The following is a 22745-nucleotide window of genomic DNA, read 5'->3' as shown; positions in this document are numbered from 1 at the left end:
CTCTGCTCCGGTTAGATTTTTACTGACGGATTCGATGAATTTTTCAAAAGATCGATAAAAATTGCGAGCTGCTGCTGAATTTCTGGTCACATAAGGAGCGGTAAGCTCAATAAGGACAATCAATTATATCCTAAGTCCAAACAGTTAGTTAGTTCAAAAACCGATTCAGGCTTTAGGCTGTATGGATTCAATCCGATCCGAAAATTGATTGAATCGTATGTTCACCATTTTTTTTTCAACAGTATCGGTCATCGGATCGTCACATCCCTACATCTTTAATTTTTATTGTTTTTAAGCGTTTACTATTAATTTATAAAATAATAATGTATTCATTTAAATACAATTTCTGATTATCATTTATAACACAAATAATGAAAAAAGAAATGCCCCGTCGATGAAGCTTTTAAAATCGACAGCGATGACCGTGAGTAGAACTACCCCGCATTTTGTTTTTTTTTTATATTCTAGTTTCTTCTTACCCTTATACATCTAATGTTTTAAATAACAATTTAATAATATACAAGAAACCAGTTTAAGTAAGATTATTACTAAACAGGTACATGTTCATCAACGAGATACATATTGATTAGTAAGTACAAAATTTGAATCAGATAGGTTTTTTGGATTAAGACTAGTCTTATAGGTTTAAATTTGTAGGACGTTAAAGTTTGAAATAGCATACATTGTCTAGTTAAGAATTTATCTGATAAAAACATTGCATATAAAATTTACTTCCATTTTAGTGGCAAATTATGAAAAATGTATTAAAATAATTTTCTCTATATAATGTATGATTTTTTTTGTGCAATAAGTTGTAAATATTAATTCTTGCATAAATAAACAAGTACTGCATAACGTTTTAACTATGAAACATGTGATAAGGTTTTTATTATTTTTACTAATTGGTTCATTTCATAGCTATAAGTGTTATATGAGGACTCGCTTGGTATTGTTATATTTATTATTAAAATCTGCATTATGGTATTATCTTATTCAAATATAAAAATACTTAAACAAGATCAGGTGAGTTTATAACAAGGTTTTAGTTTTAATGTAGAAATTCTTTATTATATTTGTAAATTCTTTGGTGGCACATTTTACCACACAAGTATTCAAGGCACGTAACACAATAGACAAATACTAATAAACAAACAAACAAATAAACTAACAACAAACAACCACTATGTGCATATATAACCTTTACAGTTGCGGTAACCAGTTGGCACAGTTGCATTATACACTTTTACAATGCGACTTAAATATCATGTGAGTGTGTTCATGTAATGAGATGTTTCTCTTCTCATACAGATTGCTAAAAAAATGTTTTTTTTAAATATTGAATCTTCATCTGAAGATAATAATATTTAATTATTCCTTAAAAGTGTCATAAAAAACTCCTAGTGACTTCAATTCAATGTTACATATTTCAGATATAAATATTATAATAGTGTTTGTAAAGTGGTCCCAATGTCACAAGGCAGACCCATTTCTGTCTCTTGTTCTCTGTGTGTTCACTAATAATAGTTGAAAGTAATTGGAGCAATTAAAAAATGCAAAAAAATTGCTTGTACTTTTCCTGCTAAATAGGTTTAGGTAAAATTGTTATATATATCTGACTTGATCTAGTCTGAAAACTTTCTCAATGAATAAAGCACACCATTTATTAAACACATGAACTTTTGGATCAAGATGTTTTTGTCAAACAAACAGCCAGATTTTCTTCAGTATCCACCCATAATTATATTCATAAATATTTTCTTTTTATTCAGAGAGAACATAAATATTTTATTTTAGGCCCAGACTTTCAATGAGTTCTTGTTTTTGAATTAGTCTCTAATGTTTAATTTCATATTGTTGTTTTGTCAGTATGAACATCAATAATTAACATTGTTGCTCTGGAAGATGTGATAATGTGCGGGCACCGATAACACGAGTGACCGAGTGATTAGACACTAGCATCGCCGACATTTGATTTTATTACAATTTTATGTCGTGGGCGTTTTACGTTGCTGATAAATTGTAAATCGTGAGCCCTAGTTTTGTTACATCTATTCAGTCAATATTAAAACGCAAGTTATATTTACCGCGAATAAAGTACTGGTAAAATAATATTGTATAAATTGTTTATAAATTATATTAATATCTCCCATCATTGTAGTTGGCGTTCAATGGTAAATAAAATTCATACATTGCAGTTTAAGCATTCGTTGCGTGAACACACGAGTCGCTTTTATTTAATTTAAAAATAAACGAAATATATTGTTTATGTTTTCTGGGGCTCAAATTTTTTTGAGCTTATGTCTATAAACGCAACTGTGCAGGCGGAGGGCCGGGTGATGGGACGCCGGTTTGTGCTAACCCTGGTGATCGGGATATCAGCCGGTTTTAGTTTTGCCTACATACTACTAACATCAGCTGGATTTCCCCGAGACGTAGCCTGGTCATCGTACAGGTAACGTTGGCAATTGGCATGGTCCTTGATTGCTTTGTAAATTGCGTGTTGCACGTCCAGAATGTAGAAATGATATAGGTCATTCTATTGTATTGAAGAGTGTCCTGATAAAATTAATGTATTTAAGTTGTTTGCATGCAAGCTGTGTTTCTATATATAGTATTTTGTTTTTCTTTGTGTTAAAATAAACATTAAAAATCCTTTCCGAATAGTAACATCGACACTAGGTTATCGCCAACTATTTCAAGATATCATTCATAAGTATTGCTCTCTTATTACATTAATAACTTATTTTGTTAAATTTGTGTTTTTGTTTCCGACTTACTTACATCGTTAAATAATAATATTCGGGATTTCTCAAGAAAACTCTAGCTTTTGTCAAGTTGATAGTCACATATTTAATTTAGAGAATCTGCGTTTCACACATGAGACCTAGTTTCAGCCAATCAATACACGCTTAATTTAAATTTATTATCTATCTTTACATATTTGTATTTATAGAATCTATCTATTAAAGTACATTGTATGCTTTGCAGAGTGTATATATCACGCTGACTTAGCAAACGTAAAAATCTGTAATTATATTTTTCCAGACAACTTTGACTTAGCGTAATCATAGGATGATCATTCTGTGTGTACGTGGTCAAGTTCTAATTACGAAAAAACTAAGATCTCAGCACAAGCTTCAGCCCGTGTACATATACGTGGGTAACACTGAAAATGTTTAGAATTGGCCAGTTAGAAACATTGCTAATGAAAACTTTTTTGAATTTCAATTTTAGAACTCTTTGGTAACCTTATGTACTATATTGCATTCATTTGGCATTTGTTTTTGTGAATTGGCGGCAAATCTAAAACTCTTGTTACACGTGAAAATTAACCTAACGCGAGAAAATTTTCGGTCAATGATTTATTATAACTTTCGTTGTGCGCTTACTCAACAACAACGCTATGATAGGCTGCGATTAGCATTTCTTAATGAAGCCCCATCTCGTGCCACTATTTACAATTGGTTTAACGAGTTGAAGCGTGGACGTAGCAATCTCAATGATGAAGCGCGTGAGGGACGTTCTTTAACAGCGACTACTGAAAATAAAATCAGTGCTGTGCGACGCATGATACAGGAAGATAAGAGAGTGACCTATCAGCAGGTACGGGCAAGCCTAGGCATGGTATGAGTCAAGTTCAAAAAATATTTCACGAACATTTAGGCGGCAGGAAGCTTTGTACCAGATGGATTCCCCATACTTTAACCGACGACCAGAAACACCTTCGCATGGACTAGTGTCGCCAAATGTTAGATAAGTTCATATGCTGTATTTGACATCATCACAGGTTATGAAAGCTATCAAATAAAACACAATCAGCTCAGTGGGTGTTTCCTTTCGAGGATCGGCCAACTAAGGTAAAGAAAGGAAGAAGTCAAGGAAAAAAGATGATTGCCTCATTCCTTGGTCGGAAAGGTTATTTCGCGTCAGTTGTGCTAGAAGATGAAGGACAGTTACTGCAGCCTGGTATGTCAATCGCTGTTTGCCTGTTGTCTTGGAAAAAAATGGACTTTAACCGACGACCAAAAACACCATCGCATGGACTGGTGAATATGGCAGGCGTCGAGATAATGAATCATGCGCCATACAATCCTGAGTTGGCGCCCTGCGACTTTCATTTATTCCCAAGATTTACAAGCCCTGAAGATGCGGTGAAAGCGTACGAAAATGCCATAGAAGAGACCGCTAAGGAAGGATGAGGCCACTGTTTTATTCAGGGCTTTCATAGAATTCGACGATGTGTAGAGAGGAACGGAGATTACTTTTATCGAAAAACAATAAAAGTATTGGCAACTTTCTACATTAAGCCGTTTTTCATTTTCTAATCCTATTCAGTGTTACCTAGTTAATATATAGCTTTGTACAATAGTTTTAATATGTTATGTAAAATTTACGATTAACCAAAACAAATAGATGTCAAAGGAAATTGTAAATTAGTTCTACAGTTGCCCAGGATGTTGTTTAATAGTTATCTACAAAACTATGGTTTAATTTATATTCAGTTAAATTTTGTTTAATCTATATGTCGACCAAGGACGTTAAATACATTATTCTTGATAAATATATCCCTAAATGCAAAAGAATATTTATAAAAATACTTTTCTTTTTTAAGAATTTTTTTCTACGCCTGTATTCTTTTTTAAATACTCAGTGTGATTCGTACGCCTTTTTCTCTTTCTCTCTTCTTATGCTTCTTTTAATTTCTTGGACGACTATCTATGTTACCATGCATAGGTACAAATTTAGGTAAAAATAAAAATTTAATCTATTTTGAACCAGACTCATTAATATTATTCACTCAGCAGTAAAAATCTTGAATTCTATGTATCAAATATGCGTCTACGTCAACAAATAGGTCGCGTTAATCTGAGCAGAAAATTGACGATTACACATTCATTGTGGACATTCTGAATTATATCAGATTTATTGTACATAAAATATAATTGGAACTAACTTGTTAATAGTTTACACTACGCTGGATTATTCGCTGGATTTGCCTAGGGCATATTCTATAGTATACAGTTGATAGAAGCCTACAGTTCTATTCTAGTTCTTGTCTTATAATCGGTACCACCTGTAATACGCTATCAGTATATATCAGTATAAAAAGCTCTCACGGCAACTTTACGTCAGCATCTAAGTATAGAAAGGCTTTCCTGTTTAAACCGTCATATTTTCTGTGGGAAGCTTTCTGTAGTTTTTCTTTAAAAGTTTTAATATTATTGATTTGATGTAATAAATTAATGAATGAACTTCATTAATATGTCTGGTCTGCTGGTACGTCTTGGCACGGTGCCTATGCTCACAGTAAGCATTACTTTTGGGACTGCGAGGCGTAAATTTCAAAAGAATCATTTTTGAAAATTATTAATCATTCCTCCTATTACAGATGCGATATTGTGATTGTGAGAGGTACGATGAGAAATAAAATTTCAATTAGGAAATAGAATTTCTCGTACAGATTTATATTTACAAACGAAATATGCTTTGCAATTTTCTGCCACATAAACTGTAATTAGCGTTAGTTATTGGACGTTTGTTCAATTAATTTTTACTTACACATTAATTATAAACCCGTATTGAAATGTATGCTTTTATGAAAAAATGTTATCGTAGGATTTATTTACACTTGGCCTTCGGTTTACAAATTTAATTCTTAATTTAGGATTAGTAGCAATTGTAGCGCTAGTAAAGCTTATAATATTTATAGTAGTGATTCAAGTAATTGTTGCGATGATGAGGCTTGATTAATTAAAAAATTGTATTTTTTTTTTCAATTTTGTTAAGTCAACTTTGACTTGATTTTATATCTGCAGTTATGCACTCCTAAGATCTGTCTTGTCTACCATTTTGTACGCAAAAACCAAAATAATATTGTAAAATCAATAAAACTAATTCTCTTCGTCCAAATATTTTTTCACTGTTAAAAGACGAATAGATCTCGATCTCGATAGATCGATGAACATTTTATTAAAGTCGGTTTGAATTTTATGAATAACGAGCATCTAAAACTATTGAACGTCAAAAAATTGCTGTTTCGATTTTTTGACGTAATAAGTCTCTTTCCTTTTACCTTTCTTTACAAGTACATTTTATTTCAGAGAGTCAGCAAGGGATTTGGATCGACACCCGATAGTGAGCGTCATTGAACATGGCAGTGAGGAGCCAGCCCATAGGGATGAAGATCGAACGGTGGCAGATGAACTTGCTAAGAAAGTTAGGGTGCTTTGTTGGGTAATGACGCAGCCCAGCAATCACGAACGGAAAGCGAGGCATGTTAAAGCGACTTGGGGAAAACGATGCAATAAACTGCTCTTTATGAGTACTTCTGAAGGTTATTTTATATATTTCATCTCGAAAGTAATATGTAGACCTTGGTTATTAACATCGAGGATGTTATATTTTAGTTAGATATAACTACTAGTTTGTAAATTTTTAACAGCCGTAAAATTTTAATTTTTTCAAATACTTTATGTGATGTATCTAATTAATAAGCGTACTTTTAATATTAATCATTAATATTTATACCAACTTAGAAAATATAGTCAATAGGGATATTTGATACCGCTGGTTCGTCTAGTAATTCTCATTATTTAATTTCAGATAGTTCCCTCCCAACGGTAAAACTGCCGGTTCACGAAGGGCGAGACTATTTATGGGCGAAGACAAAGGCCGCCTTCCGATACGTGTACGAACATCATCGGAGGGATGCTGATTGGTTCTTGAAGGCTGATGATGATACGTGAGTTTGTTTTTTTTTTATAAAATATAATCATAATTTTTCAGTTTTATTTTCATCTCTGATGCAATAAACGTGTTTTTGAAAAGCTTCCCAATAAGGTCGATAACGTATCAACGATTAGGACGTGTGCTTCCTGTTCTTCCTTCCTGTTAGGTGTGTGTTAAGTGATTAATTATATGTTAATTACCGTTTTTTTTAGTTTTACTAGTTTATTTTAACTAAACTATTGAAATAAAACATTTTAATAGACATAAACGCGAATATAATTAAAAAACCAAATCAGTATTTTTTTAAAATAGCACCATATTGAAAATATCTTCGCCACAAGAAATGGCGTTAATATGGCAACATTTGAATAGACTAATCATAATATCAAATAGTAATCTGTCAACTTTATGTGACAGTCTCTGACCGCTAAATAATGTACTAGGTAATTTTATTTAAATAAACATGTTAATAAACGTAACGTATAAATTAACACGATACAGAAAAGTGTAAAACCGTGTTATTGTCGTGCAAATTTTTAGGTTTATGACTGTAACGTAATAAAATCTTTAAATGTGTCTAACACTATCTTGTTATTGTTTAAATAGTTGTCAAGTACAATGCAACTGAGGTCATCAATTTATTTCTAAGAATTAAGATATCAATATTTAATAGAAGAAAATAATAAAAAGGAAACACTATGAAGTGTATATACATTTTATTCTCAAAAAAAAAAAAAAAAATTGCTTGCTCTTTAAAAAAATTTTTATCGGTCTCGGGGCAAACGGAGCAATCCAACAAAGGCACCCCCATGCACACTCGCCGTGGACTTCACAAATATTAGGGGGCTCAACTCCAACATCCACGCTGTCCACTATCATTTAGAGACTGCGAAGCCGGCCTTGCTCTTTCTTACCGAGACTCAGATTTCCTCCCCGGCTGATACTTCTTACCTCTCCTACCCGGGGTACAAATTGGAACATTCATTTGTGCCGCGGGCTGGGGTTTGCGCGTACGTCCGAGAGGATATCTGTTCTCGTCGCCTCGGACGCTCGAAGGAAGGGACCTATCTAACCTCTGGCTGCGCGTAGACTGCGATGACCATCCGCGATTCTACGCATGTCTGTATAGGTCCCATAGCGGAAATACCGAAACTGACCGACTCATTGAACACATCAGGGAAGATCCTTTCACGACTTTGCTTTAGCCTACGACTTGACGCAAATGGTCCCTGCGATTACGCGAATACCAGATGTGGATGGTCATAAACCTTCTTTGTTGTACCTTCTGCTGACTTCACATCCGGAGACCTACCAAGTCTCTGTTGACCCGCCATTGGGTTCATCAGATCATTGCGTGGTACGGAGCATTGTGCCGCTCATGCGCCCTTTACGGCCTAGCTTTGCGGGCTGTCGCCGTGTGTGGCACTATAAGTCAGCAGATTGGGACGGGATGCGGTCTTTTTTTGCGTCCTACCCTTGGGGGCCCATTTGCTTTTCGTTGAGTACTCCGGATGCCGTCGCTGACTCTGTCGCTGATGTGGTCCTGCAGGGCATGGAACTTTTTATTCCATTCTCTGCGGTGCCGGTCGGTGGCAAGTCCCAGCCTTGGTTTAGGCGTTCGTGCAAAGAGGCTTTGCGCCGTAAGCGAGAATGCTTTAAAGCGTGGGCAGAAGCGGCGACATCCTGTGATGCGGCTATCGGCGAACGTAAAAAAGCATACAATTCAGCCTCTAGGTCCTTCAAACGGGAAATCGCTAAGGCAAAGTCAGAGCATATTGCCAGGTTTGGTGAGAAATTGGCCCACCTTCCTTCGGGAACTCGAGCCTTCTGGTCTCTTGCCAAAGCTGTCCAAGGGAATTTCTCTCAGCCCTCTATTCCACCACTGCATAGGGAGGATGACTCACTGGCCCATACTGCAAAAGAGAAGGCCGGTCTTCTAGGCTGTCTCTTTGCGTCGAACTCAACTTTGTATGATCAGGGGATGGAACCACCGACATTATTGCGGTGTGATACTACGATGCCTGAAGTTACAGTGCTATCCATAAACATTAATTTTCCCTGGACATCCATAAGTCGAGCGGGCCTGATGGCATCCCCCCAATTGTGCTGCGTACTTGTGCTCCTGAGTTGGCTCCGGTCCTAACGCGCCTTTTCCGGTACCTGTACTCCCTCAACACTGTTCCGAAGTGCTAGAAGACAGCTTTGATACATCCGATCCCTAAAAAAGGCGATCGCTCTGATCCGTCCAACTATCGCCCAATCGCAATAACCTCCTTGTTCTCCAAAATAATGGAAACCATTATTAACGGCCAGCTCTTGAGGTATCTAGAGGGCAGCCAGCTGATTAGCGATTCTCAGTACGGCTTTCGTCGTGGTCGCTCAGCTGGTGACCTCCTTGTATACCTTACACATAGGTGGGCAGAGGCAATTGAGTCCAAGGGGGAGGCGCTGGCGGTAAGTTTGGACATAGCGAAAGCCTTCGATCGGGTGTGGCATAGAGCACTGCTCTCGAAGCTTCCAGCCTATGGGCTCCCCGAGAAATTATGCAACTGGATTGCCAGCTTTCTCGCTGATCGGAGCATTAAAGTCGTCATCGACGGAGCATGCTCCGACCTTAAACCCGTAAATGCTGGTGTCCCACAAGGCTATGTCCTATCCCCGACCCTGTTTATTCTGCATATTAATGATATGTTGCAACTTAGCAACCTTCATTGCTATGCGGACGACAGCACTGGAGATACTTTTTACACGGGCAGGGCAGGTATTTCTCGGGCTGTTGTTGATGAGTGCCGGAACAAACTTGTGTCTGAAGTCGAAACTCTTTTACGTGGAGTCTCGGACTGGGGTAGACTAAATCTAGTCCAATTTAACCCCAAGAAGACACAAGTATGCGCGTTTTCCGCTAAAAAACTCCCTTTGTCGCTACTCCCCTACTCTCTCTACGTCGCTACTCTTTGAAGGCACTCTTCTTAAAGCCTCAGCTAACATCGGAATATTGGGCGTTGACATATCGAATAACGTCCAGTTTCGCGGTCATTTGGAAGGGAAGGGAAGCCTCCAAAAAGCTTGGTGTGCTCAGCAAGGCGAGACGGTACTTCACTCCGGGCCACCGCTTGCAACTCTATAAAGCGCAAATTCGGCCCCACATGGAATACTGTTCTCACCTCTGGGCGGGAGCTCCCCAGTACCAGCTCCTTCCACTAGACCGTATTCAACGAAGAGCGGTTCGAATCGTCGACAACCAATCACTTTCCGTGCGGCTTGATCCCTTGGCGTTGCTTAGAGATGTTGGGTCCCTCTGCATCTTCTACCGCATTTACCATGGGGAGTGTTCAGAAGAGTTGTTCGGTCTAATACCCGCAGCTGAGTTTCATTATCGGACGTCAAGGCAAAATACAAAATACCATCCGTATCACCTCGACGTCCGTCGTTCCACAACTGAGCGTTTTCTAAGGCAGTTTTTGCAGCGCACCACCACTATGTGGAACCAGCTGCCCAGTGAAGTATTTCCGAACCAATTCGACTTAGGGTCCTTCAAGAAGAGAGCCTTGCGAGCCTTCTGGCAATGTGAGTGTCCATGGGCGGCGGTATCGCTTCACATCAGGTGAGCCTCTTGCCCGTTTGCCTGCTATTACATAAAAATAAAAAAAAATTGTTAAGGATTAATGTAGATCTTTATCTAAATCCGTCTAAATTAACCCAGCACGCATTGACAGATTAGAATCTATAATCTGTGTGGTTTCTATCTCTTTAACTATTAATCCCTTTTAACTAAATGTCCTAGTCCTTCGGACATCGACAAGAAATTATTATATAACAGATTCAGCATTTACACCTTTTAACCTTAAAAATACATTGTCCATGTTTATGCCAGACGGAATACATTTCCATTCTGAATACATGGAATAATTATGTGAAAATGTAAGATAGAGTATGAAATAAAAGATATATTGCTCAGAATAAAAAAAAATTGACGCTCACCTGACAGGTACCTCCCCGTCAATATTTTATTATTTTATACTGTGATCCATTGCGTTTCTGTCACAGGTTTATTTAATAATAATAATTCAGATTGCATCGGTTTTTTGTTCATTTTTATTTCGAAGACAAGGCGAAGTCTTGTCTTGTTCATGTTTGACATAAGTCGATTTTAGATTTGACATACACTACAAAGTACGGACCAGTGTTAATGCACACATAGACAGAAATTGCTAGAGTTGCTTGTTAGAAGAGTAAAACGCTGAAGCCACTTTTAATTTTTATTAAGTGGGGCGGTGCATTACGCATTCCGCCTGCGGTGCGACTGCTTATGCCGATGCCGATCTGTACATACCCACTAAAACCCCAAAACGCCACCAAAACTCGCACTCCGACACGCGATGTACCAACGTTTATAGTTGGTTCTCCGTGGGAATGAATGATCGATGAAGCCGTGTTGGCCTGATTGATTAATCATTTTTTCAATTGAATAATTAATATATTTAAAAAATATATATTATTTGTCTCACATATACATCATGTATATGTAAACAATCCTTTGTTTCGACATTCGACAAGTTTAGTCTTTTTATGTTAAAATACGAATTATTCATTTACAGATACGTCGTAGTTGAAAATCTTCGTTTTATGCTGTCAGAACATGACAGTTCGGATCCTATTTATTTCGGATGCAGGTTCAAGCCGTTTACATCACAGGTGATTATTTGGTTTTAAGGACTGCAATGTTAGAGCACTGAAGCGTTACTCTTAAATTTTTTTATGATATATACAGCTATATCACATGATTAAAAAGTCTTGTATGCAGTGCAATATGTATGTGAAATTATGAAGTGTAAATTACTATTTAGTACAGAATAAATGGAATACTAGAACGGACTCTGGCAGTCATACTATTATGATCACTATTGATTTGAACGCGATGCCAAGGTCTGTATCGAAAAAAAGAGCAGGCATTCTATAAATTTTTTATAAGGTCAAATAATATTTTTACAAAATAATTTTGAATCATAATTGTTTAGTGATTTGAAATATGTTCTAGTGAAGGAATCGTTTCTAAAACTTACACATACATTTATTTCTCGGATACAAAAAGCTTTTATTAATGAAACATGCATAATTTAGTTAATGCACCGTTTATTAACTAAGGTTGCCTGGAAGAGATCGCTTGTTTTAGCAATAAGGCCGCCCGTTGCCTCATTAATAATTCTATATGTACTATCATGTGTTAATTAATAAATAAATATTTTAGGGTTATATGAGTGGCGGTGCTGGGTACGTATTAAGCAGTGCAGCATTGGAGCGGTTTGTCAACAAGGGCCTCCCATCACCACATCTCTGTAAGGCCAGTGATCATGGTGCAGAAGATGCTGAAATGGGTAAGTTTGCTTTCGGACCTTTGGATTCTTTTTAAAGGAAAAAAAATGTGATAAATAATCAACGGTCTTTGAAATTCCCTCAACACATTTATTTAAAAAAAAAATGGCGTCTTAGGATCGCCATTCCATAGCTAATTAGGGAAGCATCTCGCGAGATCTCGTGGCATTTTTTCAGATTCTTCTCGAAGTGTAAAATTATGAGATTGATAGTATTGGCAGTAGTATCGGAATAGTTGAGCTTTTCAATGAACAAGCGTATCTTCGAATATATGCAACTTCAGCGTTCCCTGTAATTTCAAGTATAAAGATGACTTAGAACTGTTGTAGGGCGACGAAATTCAACGTTTACCTAGCAAATATAACGTACAGAAAACCTTTTCGACACCGTCACTTTTGAATGTACATGCTGCTGCTATAACGTTGTCCTTCACGTGTTTCTGCGTGATTAGGTAGATCTTACAAAAAGAGATGAGTCTATATCAAGTTCACATTTCAAGGATCGTCATGATCGCTTAAATGTCATTGCTTGTGGCAGCGTCCATGCGTCGGGTTGTCCTTAAATATGACGAGCGAGCATGGCTGGCCATGCGTCAAACTCGTAAACGGGTGCTACTTGTGGTGACTGGCCGTATTTGAATTCGTGTATGCGGTGATATTAGTTATTACGACTAACGTATTTGCGTGTTGTTCCCACGAGAATGTAAGTGCGTGCTCCTATTTCACAAGGACATATCCTTGTTTTTAATTTATTTTATTATTATTAATTACTGAAGATGTCATGTGGAACATGGTTGCAGCTCCTTACAAACGTTGTGTAAAACAAAAACTTGGCGATTAAAAAGAGTTGCAGAGATTTTATTGCCAGTTCTGTTCTGTTTTTAACGTTCGTAAGTGTACATTGTGTTACACCTATATGAATAAATGTTTTTTTTTGTTTTTTTTTATTCCTTATAATAGAAGCTGGTGCCAATCAGAGTTCAGTCTGATAGGGCATTTTCAGCTGCTATGTACATAGCGACTGACATAAGATGCCTCTTCCAAAACTCTTTGCTTCTTAAGAAGTTTTTCCAAAATCACTCCTATCTAGGATAGGTAGATAGAGATAGTTTTGTAAATAACTCCTTATTCACTACTACAAAGGCTTTTATTACAACAAGTCATTTAATTTTCGTGATCTATTATAAATAATTTGTTAAGAAATATTAGGAACATGATATAACAATATGAGTTACAATACATATTTTTCTTTAAAATAATATCGTATCTTAATTGACTTCATAGATATGTCGCAGTAAAGTAGTTAAATCAGAGATTTAATTGAATCTCTAGGAAGTTAATTAAAGATCGATATTCAATCAAGTCGCTAAAGGTCCGTCAGACAAGTGAGTGAACGAAACGTTTAACGAGTTTCCTAAACGTTCCTAGGCAACAAGAATAATCTAATCTAACCATTTACAATAAAACAAAACACGGAATTCCCTAGCTCTCAGTTCTTTACGATCACACCCAAATAACAGTTTTACATTATTAATCAACACGCTGGCTTTCGGTCAGACAGATAGTTAAAGTTGCTTTATTTAAATCAAAATGCTACCGCCTTGATGTTTAATCGATCTTTAATTCACTGCCTAGAGATTCAATTAACTCTCTGATTTAACTACTTTACTGCGACAGACACATCTTATTCTCTTGGCTTTTACTTTGATTTAAACAATTGTTTTTCGAAAACTACTCGAGTTCTCGCGAGATTGTAATTCTTAATCCCACTAGATCTCGAATAACGTTATCGCCTCGAGATAGCATTCCCTGGTCATAGCATTGTAATGTATTATTTTATATATTTTAGAAATCATAGAATTTTTACCAAAATGATTTAGATTATCTAGAACAATTATTTTAACAGGAAAAACTAAGCAAAATATAAGAAAGAAAGCCCTAACCTGGACAATATATTGTTTTTTATCTTAAATTAATAGTAACCATGGCAACTTTTTGAAGGTCAGAAAAGTTTTGACTTAAAGTTGCACAGACTACTACGTTATTCGACTACCACAGATTAGGAATAGCTCTCATTTCACATGAGACCATTCTTATTTAGAAACATTACTAGTTTATACTTTTTAGTGTATATTGATAATATTAAGAAAGGAATTTATTATCGTATATAATTTTCAGGTATATGCCTTGAGCACATAGGTGTGAAAGCAATGGACTCCCGTGATGCGTTACACCGAGGCCGGTTCTTCCCTTTTGTTCCTAAAGACCATCTTTTTCCCAACCATGATAAAGGATTTTGGTACTGGAAGTATATCTACTACCCCTCAGATGAGGTAATTTTTATACATTAGATATTTTTACACTTTTTTGTACTGGCACCTGGTGTAAAAGGATATCACTCGTGGACATTGCCAGGAGGCTCGCGAGTGTGTCGCTGGCCTTTTGAAATTTGGCACGCTTTTTTCTTGAATCCTAAGTGGAATTGGTTCAATATGTCCCACATAGGCACTATAAATGTCCATTTTCATATTCTGTCGTACCAAGTAATCAATCTAGTGTATGCATTGCAGTGTTTTGTTTCTTACATTTCTAATTTATTTTTGTATCATTTTTAGTTTATTCTAAATATATGTTTTGTAAAACTTTGGATTCAATTTTATAGCATGTCTTGTGCATGAATATAGTAGTTATTCTTAAAAGTACCTGTAATAGCAGATTAAACAAATAAGCGATTTAAAGTCGTTTTCTAAATCCCATTTTTATTTTAAAAACATTTTTTTGTAAGTTACAAATAAGTAACCAAATTTTATCCTATTTAGTAGCAAAAATGCAAATTCAGCTACCTCAGGATTATCATCAAAATATATTTTTCCTATTTCTTTCTGAAAAGAGACAGGTGTTCACAAATATTATCAACCAAAACCATATATTTATGAGATAATAACTTTGATTATAAATCAAAATGTTTGTCGTGAAAAAATGAATTACTTTCAGGGTCTCGACTGCTGTTCGGACCACGCGGTATCATTCCATTACGTAGATCCTCAACAAATGTATGTATTAGACTATCTTATATACCATTTACGGCCTTATGGCATCCGTTATGGCGGCGCAGACATCATTCCTCATATAAAAACTGAAAGATTTAATTCTTCTCAAGTCTCGTCCCGGGAGATAAACGGGACGAGGTGAACATTCCGATACTAGTCATAGATTTAAGATGTAAACTGTTAAATAGAATCTCATAGTGATTTTGTAAGATTAATTTATTATATAGATGAAGAATTTTTTTAAAGAGTAGAAATTTTATAAGTAGAATAGTCTAAGATTAAGTTTTTGGTTCTTGAATTTCTTAGGTTGGCTCACTAGACACCGTCCACTTGACCACTAAACGGACATAAAATTGTTCGTTGGTTACTTGTTACTGAATATAAATTCTGTGACAATTTACCTACTCTTAAGCTGTTTTAAACTTCATTAGTCTGTGGTTTTATGTGTTTATTAAAATGTTTTGGTCCATACAGTCGTAGCTTGTATATGAAAAGTTTCGTCATTCTGTAGCATCTTTTGTAACTTACCCATTATTATTTTATTCATGCCTAAACAGTTTATGCCTTAAATATTTTAATTCGAAATTTAATTTTGATTTTTTTATTGTTCTGTGCTATTACTGTATGGAAGTAAAGTAATAATTGTACTCAGTCTCGTGTGCATATAGATTATTACACACCTGAAAATGTACGTAGATATTATAAATATAGCATTTACTATTTGAGAAACTGTAACATTCTGTTGTAGAGTTAGTATTTTGATGAGCCTTCTGTTAATATGTAATTTCCCATATCGTCTGAAAAAAAATGCTGCTTCATTATGTTTTCAGCACTTATATAGTTTCCCATCAATCTTTTATACGCCTTAAGGTGCTGTAATTGATTAAAATCACTATAATGTCAAGAGTGACATTCCACAGGCAAAAAGTTGAAAGTATGTATGCCTATGTATGTACATATGTATGTATATAGACGATGTTGGCCTCTGTAGGCCCACATAAATCTGAGTGTCATTATTTTACTTCTATGATTTGCTACTAGAAATTATAAGCACAACTGCTTTTAGGTTCACATGTGCATTATTTATTTAATTATATTTGTCGTACAGTCTTAGCTTCCTCCTAAATATGGATAATATAAGGCCATAGGCGGGAAAAATTGCCGACTTAGAAAAATTGGTGATTTTTAATATACATGTGGTGTCTACTAATGTGTAAGGTTGCCTTTCTTTTTTATGTCGTTGAATCACTTATTCATTATTCGACACGACAATTTCACAGATTTTCTTGACAACAAGACTATAGTAAAAATATAGACATATGTATATTTGTAAGTCATTTTGGGTGTTAGAGTTGTTAATAGAACATATACTTTCAATTAAATGTAAGTATGTAGGTGTGTTGTTAAGGTGCACCCTTTAGTAAGAAATAAGTTTATACAACAGATGAAACCATAGACTATTATGTAATAAGCAACAGATTAAAACTAAAAATTGCTCTTCTGGCGTTTTGAATGTACTTTCACATTGGTAAAAGTTAGTAGATGTTTCTAATATAATCTTATAAGTAATCTATTGTATTTATCTAGGTTTATTATATATTATAGAGGTATTTTTTTCGAAAACATCAATTAAATTTGAACGTTGTCGGAAAATTAAGATTTAAAAAAAATGTGTAATAATAAATTAAATTAAAGGCTGCTTGTATGTATTTATACTTAATATATTGTATATATAACAGTATCATTGTTTATTTCTGTGTTTACTGTGAAACATAAAATATTAATAGGTCATAATAATTATTTCACGGAATTTAAAAATATGGTTGGATTGGTATCGTAGGAACTGCAAGTATGATAAGATACTGAGGCTGGTTCTAGAACCATTTAACTAAATGCCTTTCAAACCATATTTATTTGTTCCATGATTTCATTCATAATAATTTAAGACACAACGTTACCTTTTATTAGAAAAGATAAGTTAATAATTAGAATTATAATAAATGTGAAAAGACAAACTTGAATTAAAATACCTAAGCTAGCTAATACCAAATTACTCTACCAAAGAAGTAGGTTTTCAATACATAGTATCGGTTACAACCGTTTTATGTTAAGATTGTGATCTAAATGTCTTATAACGAATGGACTTGTATCCAGGTCAAGTAAAAAAAAAGTTGCTTCGCTATTAATAATAATTTTATAATTCTTCTGCGATATTCCTATTGAATTGAATTACTTTAATATTATACCTACAATAAACAATGCGTATTATTGTATGCTCATGTGTGAATGGTTTTGTATATTTATTAAAAAGCAGACATTATAATATATATATTAATTCATATGATGCATTTATTTTATTTTTTTCTATAATTTGAATATCTTTTGTTTGTAGATTTTATTAGAAACTTAGTTCCGCTTTTTTATTAATATTAATGTGTAGTTTTTGCTAATCGATTTTAGAATTGATTAAGCAAAACAATAAACTAGTTCACGGACAGATTTTAATTTATTTGTATAATTTTCATCTATTTTAGTACAATTGTATACAGCTATTTATATTATATCTTTCTAAATTGTTTTGCTCAATTATTTATTATTTCAATAAATGTGATATAATTTCTGAAAAGTAATTTTATTTGTTTGTAAATAATTTTCAAAATATAATAAGTGACGACTTTTTTCTAAAGAAACGTATTGATTTGGAAATGCAAAATATTTTAAGATGTTTTTACTGCCAAGGCTTTACATTACAGTACAACTAAGATAAGAAAAGTCCATGGTTGACTTGATTAGAACAAATAGGTACATTCTGCTCTTACTGTGTTCATCAGTTTTGAGTGGCTTGACTTCCATGATATCGGCCTTCCGTGCCGTAACCGGACCATTATTTTGCCGCCATTTTCAAAACCAGCAATGAATCATTTAAAGCGTTTCTATATATTGCTTTTTGAAATGAAATTTGTATTGGCTTAGTATCGTTTTATATTCTGTAGCTGATTATGCGTAAAGTTGGATAAGGCCGTTTTTATTTTAGTTGTGGTCATTAAGTATAATCCTAAAAAGAGCGGTGGCGGTTTCGTAGTAATAACTCGTATTACAATACACTATTATTGTTAAATACAATAATTATATTTCTACAAAAGAAAGACTTTCCGACTGCACTAGAGATTAATGCATAGCTTTGCTTAAAACAAAATTGTAGATTTCAATTCTTGCCTAATAATATATATAAACCCAAATCTTTATTTTATTATTTAAAAAAATATGTTTATTATAAAACATAAGATACAAGTATCACTTATTCCACGTCATTAAATTTGAATAGGTAGACATCCCTACTCATCGGCAAAGAAGACAGAAGATGTAGGCCAAGAGAAAAAGCCGACGTAAAAAACTCTCGGTATTCTTTTAAAATATCAAATCATCAAACAACACTTATTTTAAAACAAATATCGCAAACTAATTAGAAGTAGCCTGTCTAGCACTAGTCCCAGGCTTTTTTATCAACTAGATAATCGTTAAATTTGTATTAATAATTAATTAATACATTTCTTAAATTTATTAAACCACAGAGATACAGGAGCCTCTGGAATTTTATTAAAGAAGAGCATCCCTTTTCCCAAAAAAGAATTACTAACTTTAGATAGTCTAGTACGCGGAAATTGCAGCCTGCGTTTGTTCCGAGTACTAACATTCTGCGTATCTTCTATTCTAGTAAACTTATCACTATTTTTGTAAACATACATAATATTTTCATAAATATATTGCGAGGGAAAGATAAGTATATTAATTTCCTTGAATTTATCCCTCAGAGATTCCCTACATTTAAATTATAGATTGCACGAATAGCTATCTTCTGCAGTATGAAAATAGTTTCGACATCAGCAGCATGACCCCATAATAATAAGCCATAGGTCATTAAGCTGTGGAAGTAACTAAACCAAACAAGTCTAGCTGTATCGACATCAGTTAGTGAGCGAATTTCTTTAACCGCGTAAGCTAAGTCTCTTCACCTATCCGATAATATGAGGGGACCACTGAAGTTTTGAATTCTTGGTGATTCCAAGAAATACAGTTGTATCATCCAGATTCAATTCCTCATTATTTATAATTGGTCTAGTATCCGTCACCCCTGCATTTTTTGCACAAATTTCAATGCATTTCTTTTTTTTGCGTTAAGTAGAAGGTTATTTATACTAAATAAATGGACAATCGAAGAGAGAGCCTTGTTCACATCGTCAAAATTTGTTATTTTATTTTAAAAATCAAGGACGTATCATCAGCAAACAAAACTATCTGATGTTTTGTCTCTACCATGAAATTCATCATTCAATCATTTATATAAACAAGAAAGTGGAAAGGGCCAAGAATTGAGCCCTGTGGTACCCCCATATCTACTGCCGACCCAGAGGACCTCTTCATCTTCTCTTCTTCTCATTCACTTCAACCTTCTGAGTTCTACTGTGTAAATAGGAAGTCAGAAGTTTCAGTGCAGTATTATTGATGCCATAGTGGCGTCATACGACTCCTCCCAAGCCTTGACGATATATCTATATAACTCAACACCGGTATCGGCTGTCGAGCGACCCTTGGTAAAACCGAACTGATTATTAAGTAATATTTTGTTTACGTTAAAATGACTTGCTAGTTGATTTAATTTAGTTTTTTCAAATATTTTACTACAAGTATGTAGTACGGAAATTGGTCTATAGTTACTGGGGTCGGACAAACTACCTGCTTTCAATAATGGAATTACTATTATATATTATATTCCTTTCAAACGTCATACGGTAAAGGAATAATATATAAGTAATTCAAGAGTAACAACATTATTTGTTGTGGTAGCGCCAGTGTTACACAAACTGAAAATTAAAAGCAAATTGGTTTTAATGAATCAGCAAGAGAAAGATGTTTGGCAATGTCCAACCTGTTCGTGCAAAGTCACAAAAGGGGAGGTATATAAGTGAGGCGACTCAGGATCCTTTGTCACCAAAAAAGGCAAGTCCACGAATGAATGAAGCTTTGATCCAAAAGTACCATAGTATTTTGCTGAAAGAGACGCAGGAATGTCGTCAGGAAATGAATAATCGTTTCGAAGAGCAAGGAAAGCAATATAAGGAACTTCAGGGACGATTTAACAGGTCTGAAACAGAATTAAAAGAATTGCGGAAAAGTATTATGGTTATTATGGAAAATACCTTTGAAGTGGAAACACTACAGGGCCATGAGTTGAAACGAAATGTAAATTCCCTTAACAACTGTTCTTTGGACAAGTGCCCGATAGCCGGAACACAATGTCAGACTAGGTACTTTACCGGTGTCGTTTGCGAATGCTACAAAACAGAACCCGAGCCGAATAAAAAATAATAAGTTGAAGCAGAGTGCTTTCACGGAGAAAACAAATAGGGTAACTGAAGATGTAGCACATATAAATAAAGAACAAGAAATGGAAACCAAAGGAAAACTATGTCGATAAGATTTAGGAAATATCACGTTGGAAAATATCCCAGTTGTGAAGTTATTTTTAACTTGGGAGGAGGTAGAAGCGATGTAGTGGAGATTCATGGAACTGAGCGGAAAAAGTTTCTGCATGTGTGGCGACTAAACAAAGATACAAGTGTGGAATGTCTGGAGAATTATGTTAAGAACGTAATATATACCAAGGATGTGTCTATAAGAGTCGAAAAAATTAATCATTAAAGAGAAAAGGATTACGCATTATTGGGTTCATTATTGGGGTACCAGAATGTGAATATGAGTTATTATGTAAACCGGATAATTGGCGTATAAATGTTGAATATTGTGATTGGGTGTGATTTCGGAGATCACCAAACAACCCAAAAGGATGGAAGTAGACACATTAAAATATGTTACCAAAATGTGAGGGGTCTTCGGACCAAGTTAAAGGAATTATATATGAGTGTCTCATCAATCCCTGTAGATTTGTTTGCAGTTACGGAAACGGGATGTAACGAATCTATAGCTGACGCTGAGCTAGTCACTCCCAGATATACGGTATTACGATGTGACCGCATGGATGGGCGCAAGCATGGTGGCGTATTTCTTGTGGCTTCCCCGCGCCTGGAACTGCGCCGCGTAATTTTGCCCTCTGACTTGCACATTGGATCTCGCCCGTTTGAAATAGTTTGTGCAACTGTCTATTTAAAAAATAGCTTTATGTTTCAAAAATTCAGCTATGTATTCAAGATTCCAAAACAAAGTGTTCAGGGGAATAATCAATGCTCCCTGGTACATTCGCAATAACGACATTCATCGGGACCTTAATGTAAAGGACGTCACCACATTAATAAAAAAAGACTGCTATAGCACACGAACATAGGCTCCACCATCACGTGAGTGTCGAGGCTATTCAACTCCTTGACACCACGGTCCTAGTGAGAAGATTGAAAAGGACAAAACCATTTGAACTAGTGAATTAGTGTTAGTGTACTTTAATATTAAGTGCTAAACAGTGAATGAAAAAAATTGAACACAAGACTTTAATTACTTATTAGTCTTAAGTTAGGCTAGGTCGTAATTGTCCATGATGTCGTAGTGAAGACACATGTAAGAAAAACATTTCTTAAAAAAATCGTAAGATGCACTTGGTGGTCTGTAAACACTTAAAATAATTTAGTTCTCAATCTCTACACAGGCTACTTCCAAAGAGTGTTCTACAGACAGACACACGATGTCGCTCTTATAAAGTATAAACTTTAATTTTTTATTAACAATAATCAAAGAGCCCCCATGAATTTCTGAACATCTGCAAAACGAACTTGAAACATGGTGCTGATCAAAGTTAAAGATGATTTGGCATTCTCTAAGCCAATGTTCGGTATTGCATAGGACATCAATTTTAGTTGATTTTAAAAATATCTCCAATTCTAATTCTTTGCCCAACATACCTTGCATCTTTTGATGCATCAAGTTGTTAGTAATAATTATTACATGTTTGTGTAGAGCTAAGTAGTAATAAGTGATTGCTAGAGGTCGCCTCTATTTTCACACTATCTAATTTACATTATGAATATTTCATTAAGTGTTATTGGAAGTAGATACTTTCTTTAATAAACTAATTTCCACAATAGAAGCAGTAGTCTGAAAAGCTAAATGTTTAGCTTTAATTGTGAATAAAAAGAAAGATAGCACAGTAGCTATCTGTTGTAAATAATAATGAGGCAGACGGAATCTATCCTTTGTCAATACATAGTTACATTTAAATATACAATTAATGTCAATTAAATTAGGTAGTGTACCTAAGTCACAACTACTTTATAGCATAACCAGGCTTATAGGTTTGTATTCATATTTAAGCTTTGACTATTTGACTCTAACTATATAAAGTCGCTGGTAGTAAAAACAAGGTCTTATAATAAAACAAATTTAGGCACATAATTTTAATGTCAAGAAAAAACTTAAGAAACAATGTCGACTTAATGTTACAAATTATACATGTCATTAAACATATTTATTTAAACGAAATAAATACAAGTATATACTATAATTATTGAACAAAGTGATATAGTTATAAGGTACAAAAATCTTATAAATATTTGACATCCATTGAAAAGGCAATAAAAGGCGTTCTCTT

The 22745-nt window shown here is 34.7% G+C and overlaps 1 protein-coding gene across 4 annotated transcripts; it reads left to right on the top strand.

Moving 5' to 3' along the window:
- Positions 1-323: 323 nt before the first annotated feature.
- LOC123710363 (glycoprotein-N-acetylgalactosamine 3-beta-galactosyltransferase 1-like) lies at positions 324-16733 on the top strand. Of its 4 annotated transcripts, none has more exons than XM_045662193.1 (8): positions 324-424; positions 2322-2452; positions 6102-6334; positions 6604-6742; positions 11328-11424; positions 11978-12104; positions 14280-14434; positions 15096-16733. In XM_045662193.1, exons 1-8 carry the CDS (start codon positions 395-397, stop codon positions 15291-15293), a joined length of 1110 nt encoding a protein of 369 aa, XP_045518149.1. In that variant the 5' UTR covers positions 324-394; the 3' UTR covers positions 15294-16733. The 4 variants fall into 4 exon arrangements, with proteins under 4 accessions (XP_045518149.1, XP_045518151.1, XP_045518152.1 ...); XM_045662195.1 differs by lacking the exon at positions 324-424 and adding an exon at positions 1220-1266; XM_045662196.1 differs by lacking the exon at positions 324-424 and adding an exon at positions 2094-2171.
- Positions 16734-22745: the final 6012 nt, after the last annotated feature.

Source organism: Pieris brassicae, chromosome 5 (genome assembly GCF_905147105.1).
Source record: "Pieris brassicae chromosome 5, ilPieBrab1.1, whole genome shotgun sequence".
NCBI classification, from domain to species: domain Eukaryota; kingdom Metazoa; phylum Arthropoda; class Insecta; order Lepidoptera; family Pieridae; genus Pieris; species Pieris brassicae.
The sequence above is the reverse complement of the archived record's forward strand: the minus strand, read 5'-3'. Positions and strand labels throughout refer to the sequence as shown.

Excerpts from the sequence above, each read along its gene's own strand:
- LOC123710363 (XM_045662193.1), top strand. The coding sequence starts at position 395 with ATGAAGCTTTTAAAATCGACAGCGATGACC. Across the intron at positions 11,425-11,977 it reads TCAAGCCGTTTACATCACAG|GGTTATATGAGTGGCGGTGC; the intron begins GTGATTATTTGG and ends TAAATATTTTAG. Across the intron at positions 14,435-15,095 it reads TCTACTACCCCTCAGATGAG|GGTCTCGACTGCTGTTCGGA; the intron begins GTAATTTTTATA and ends AATTACTTTCAG.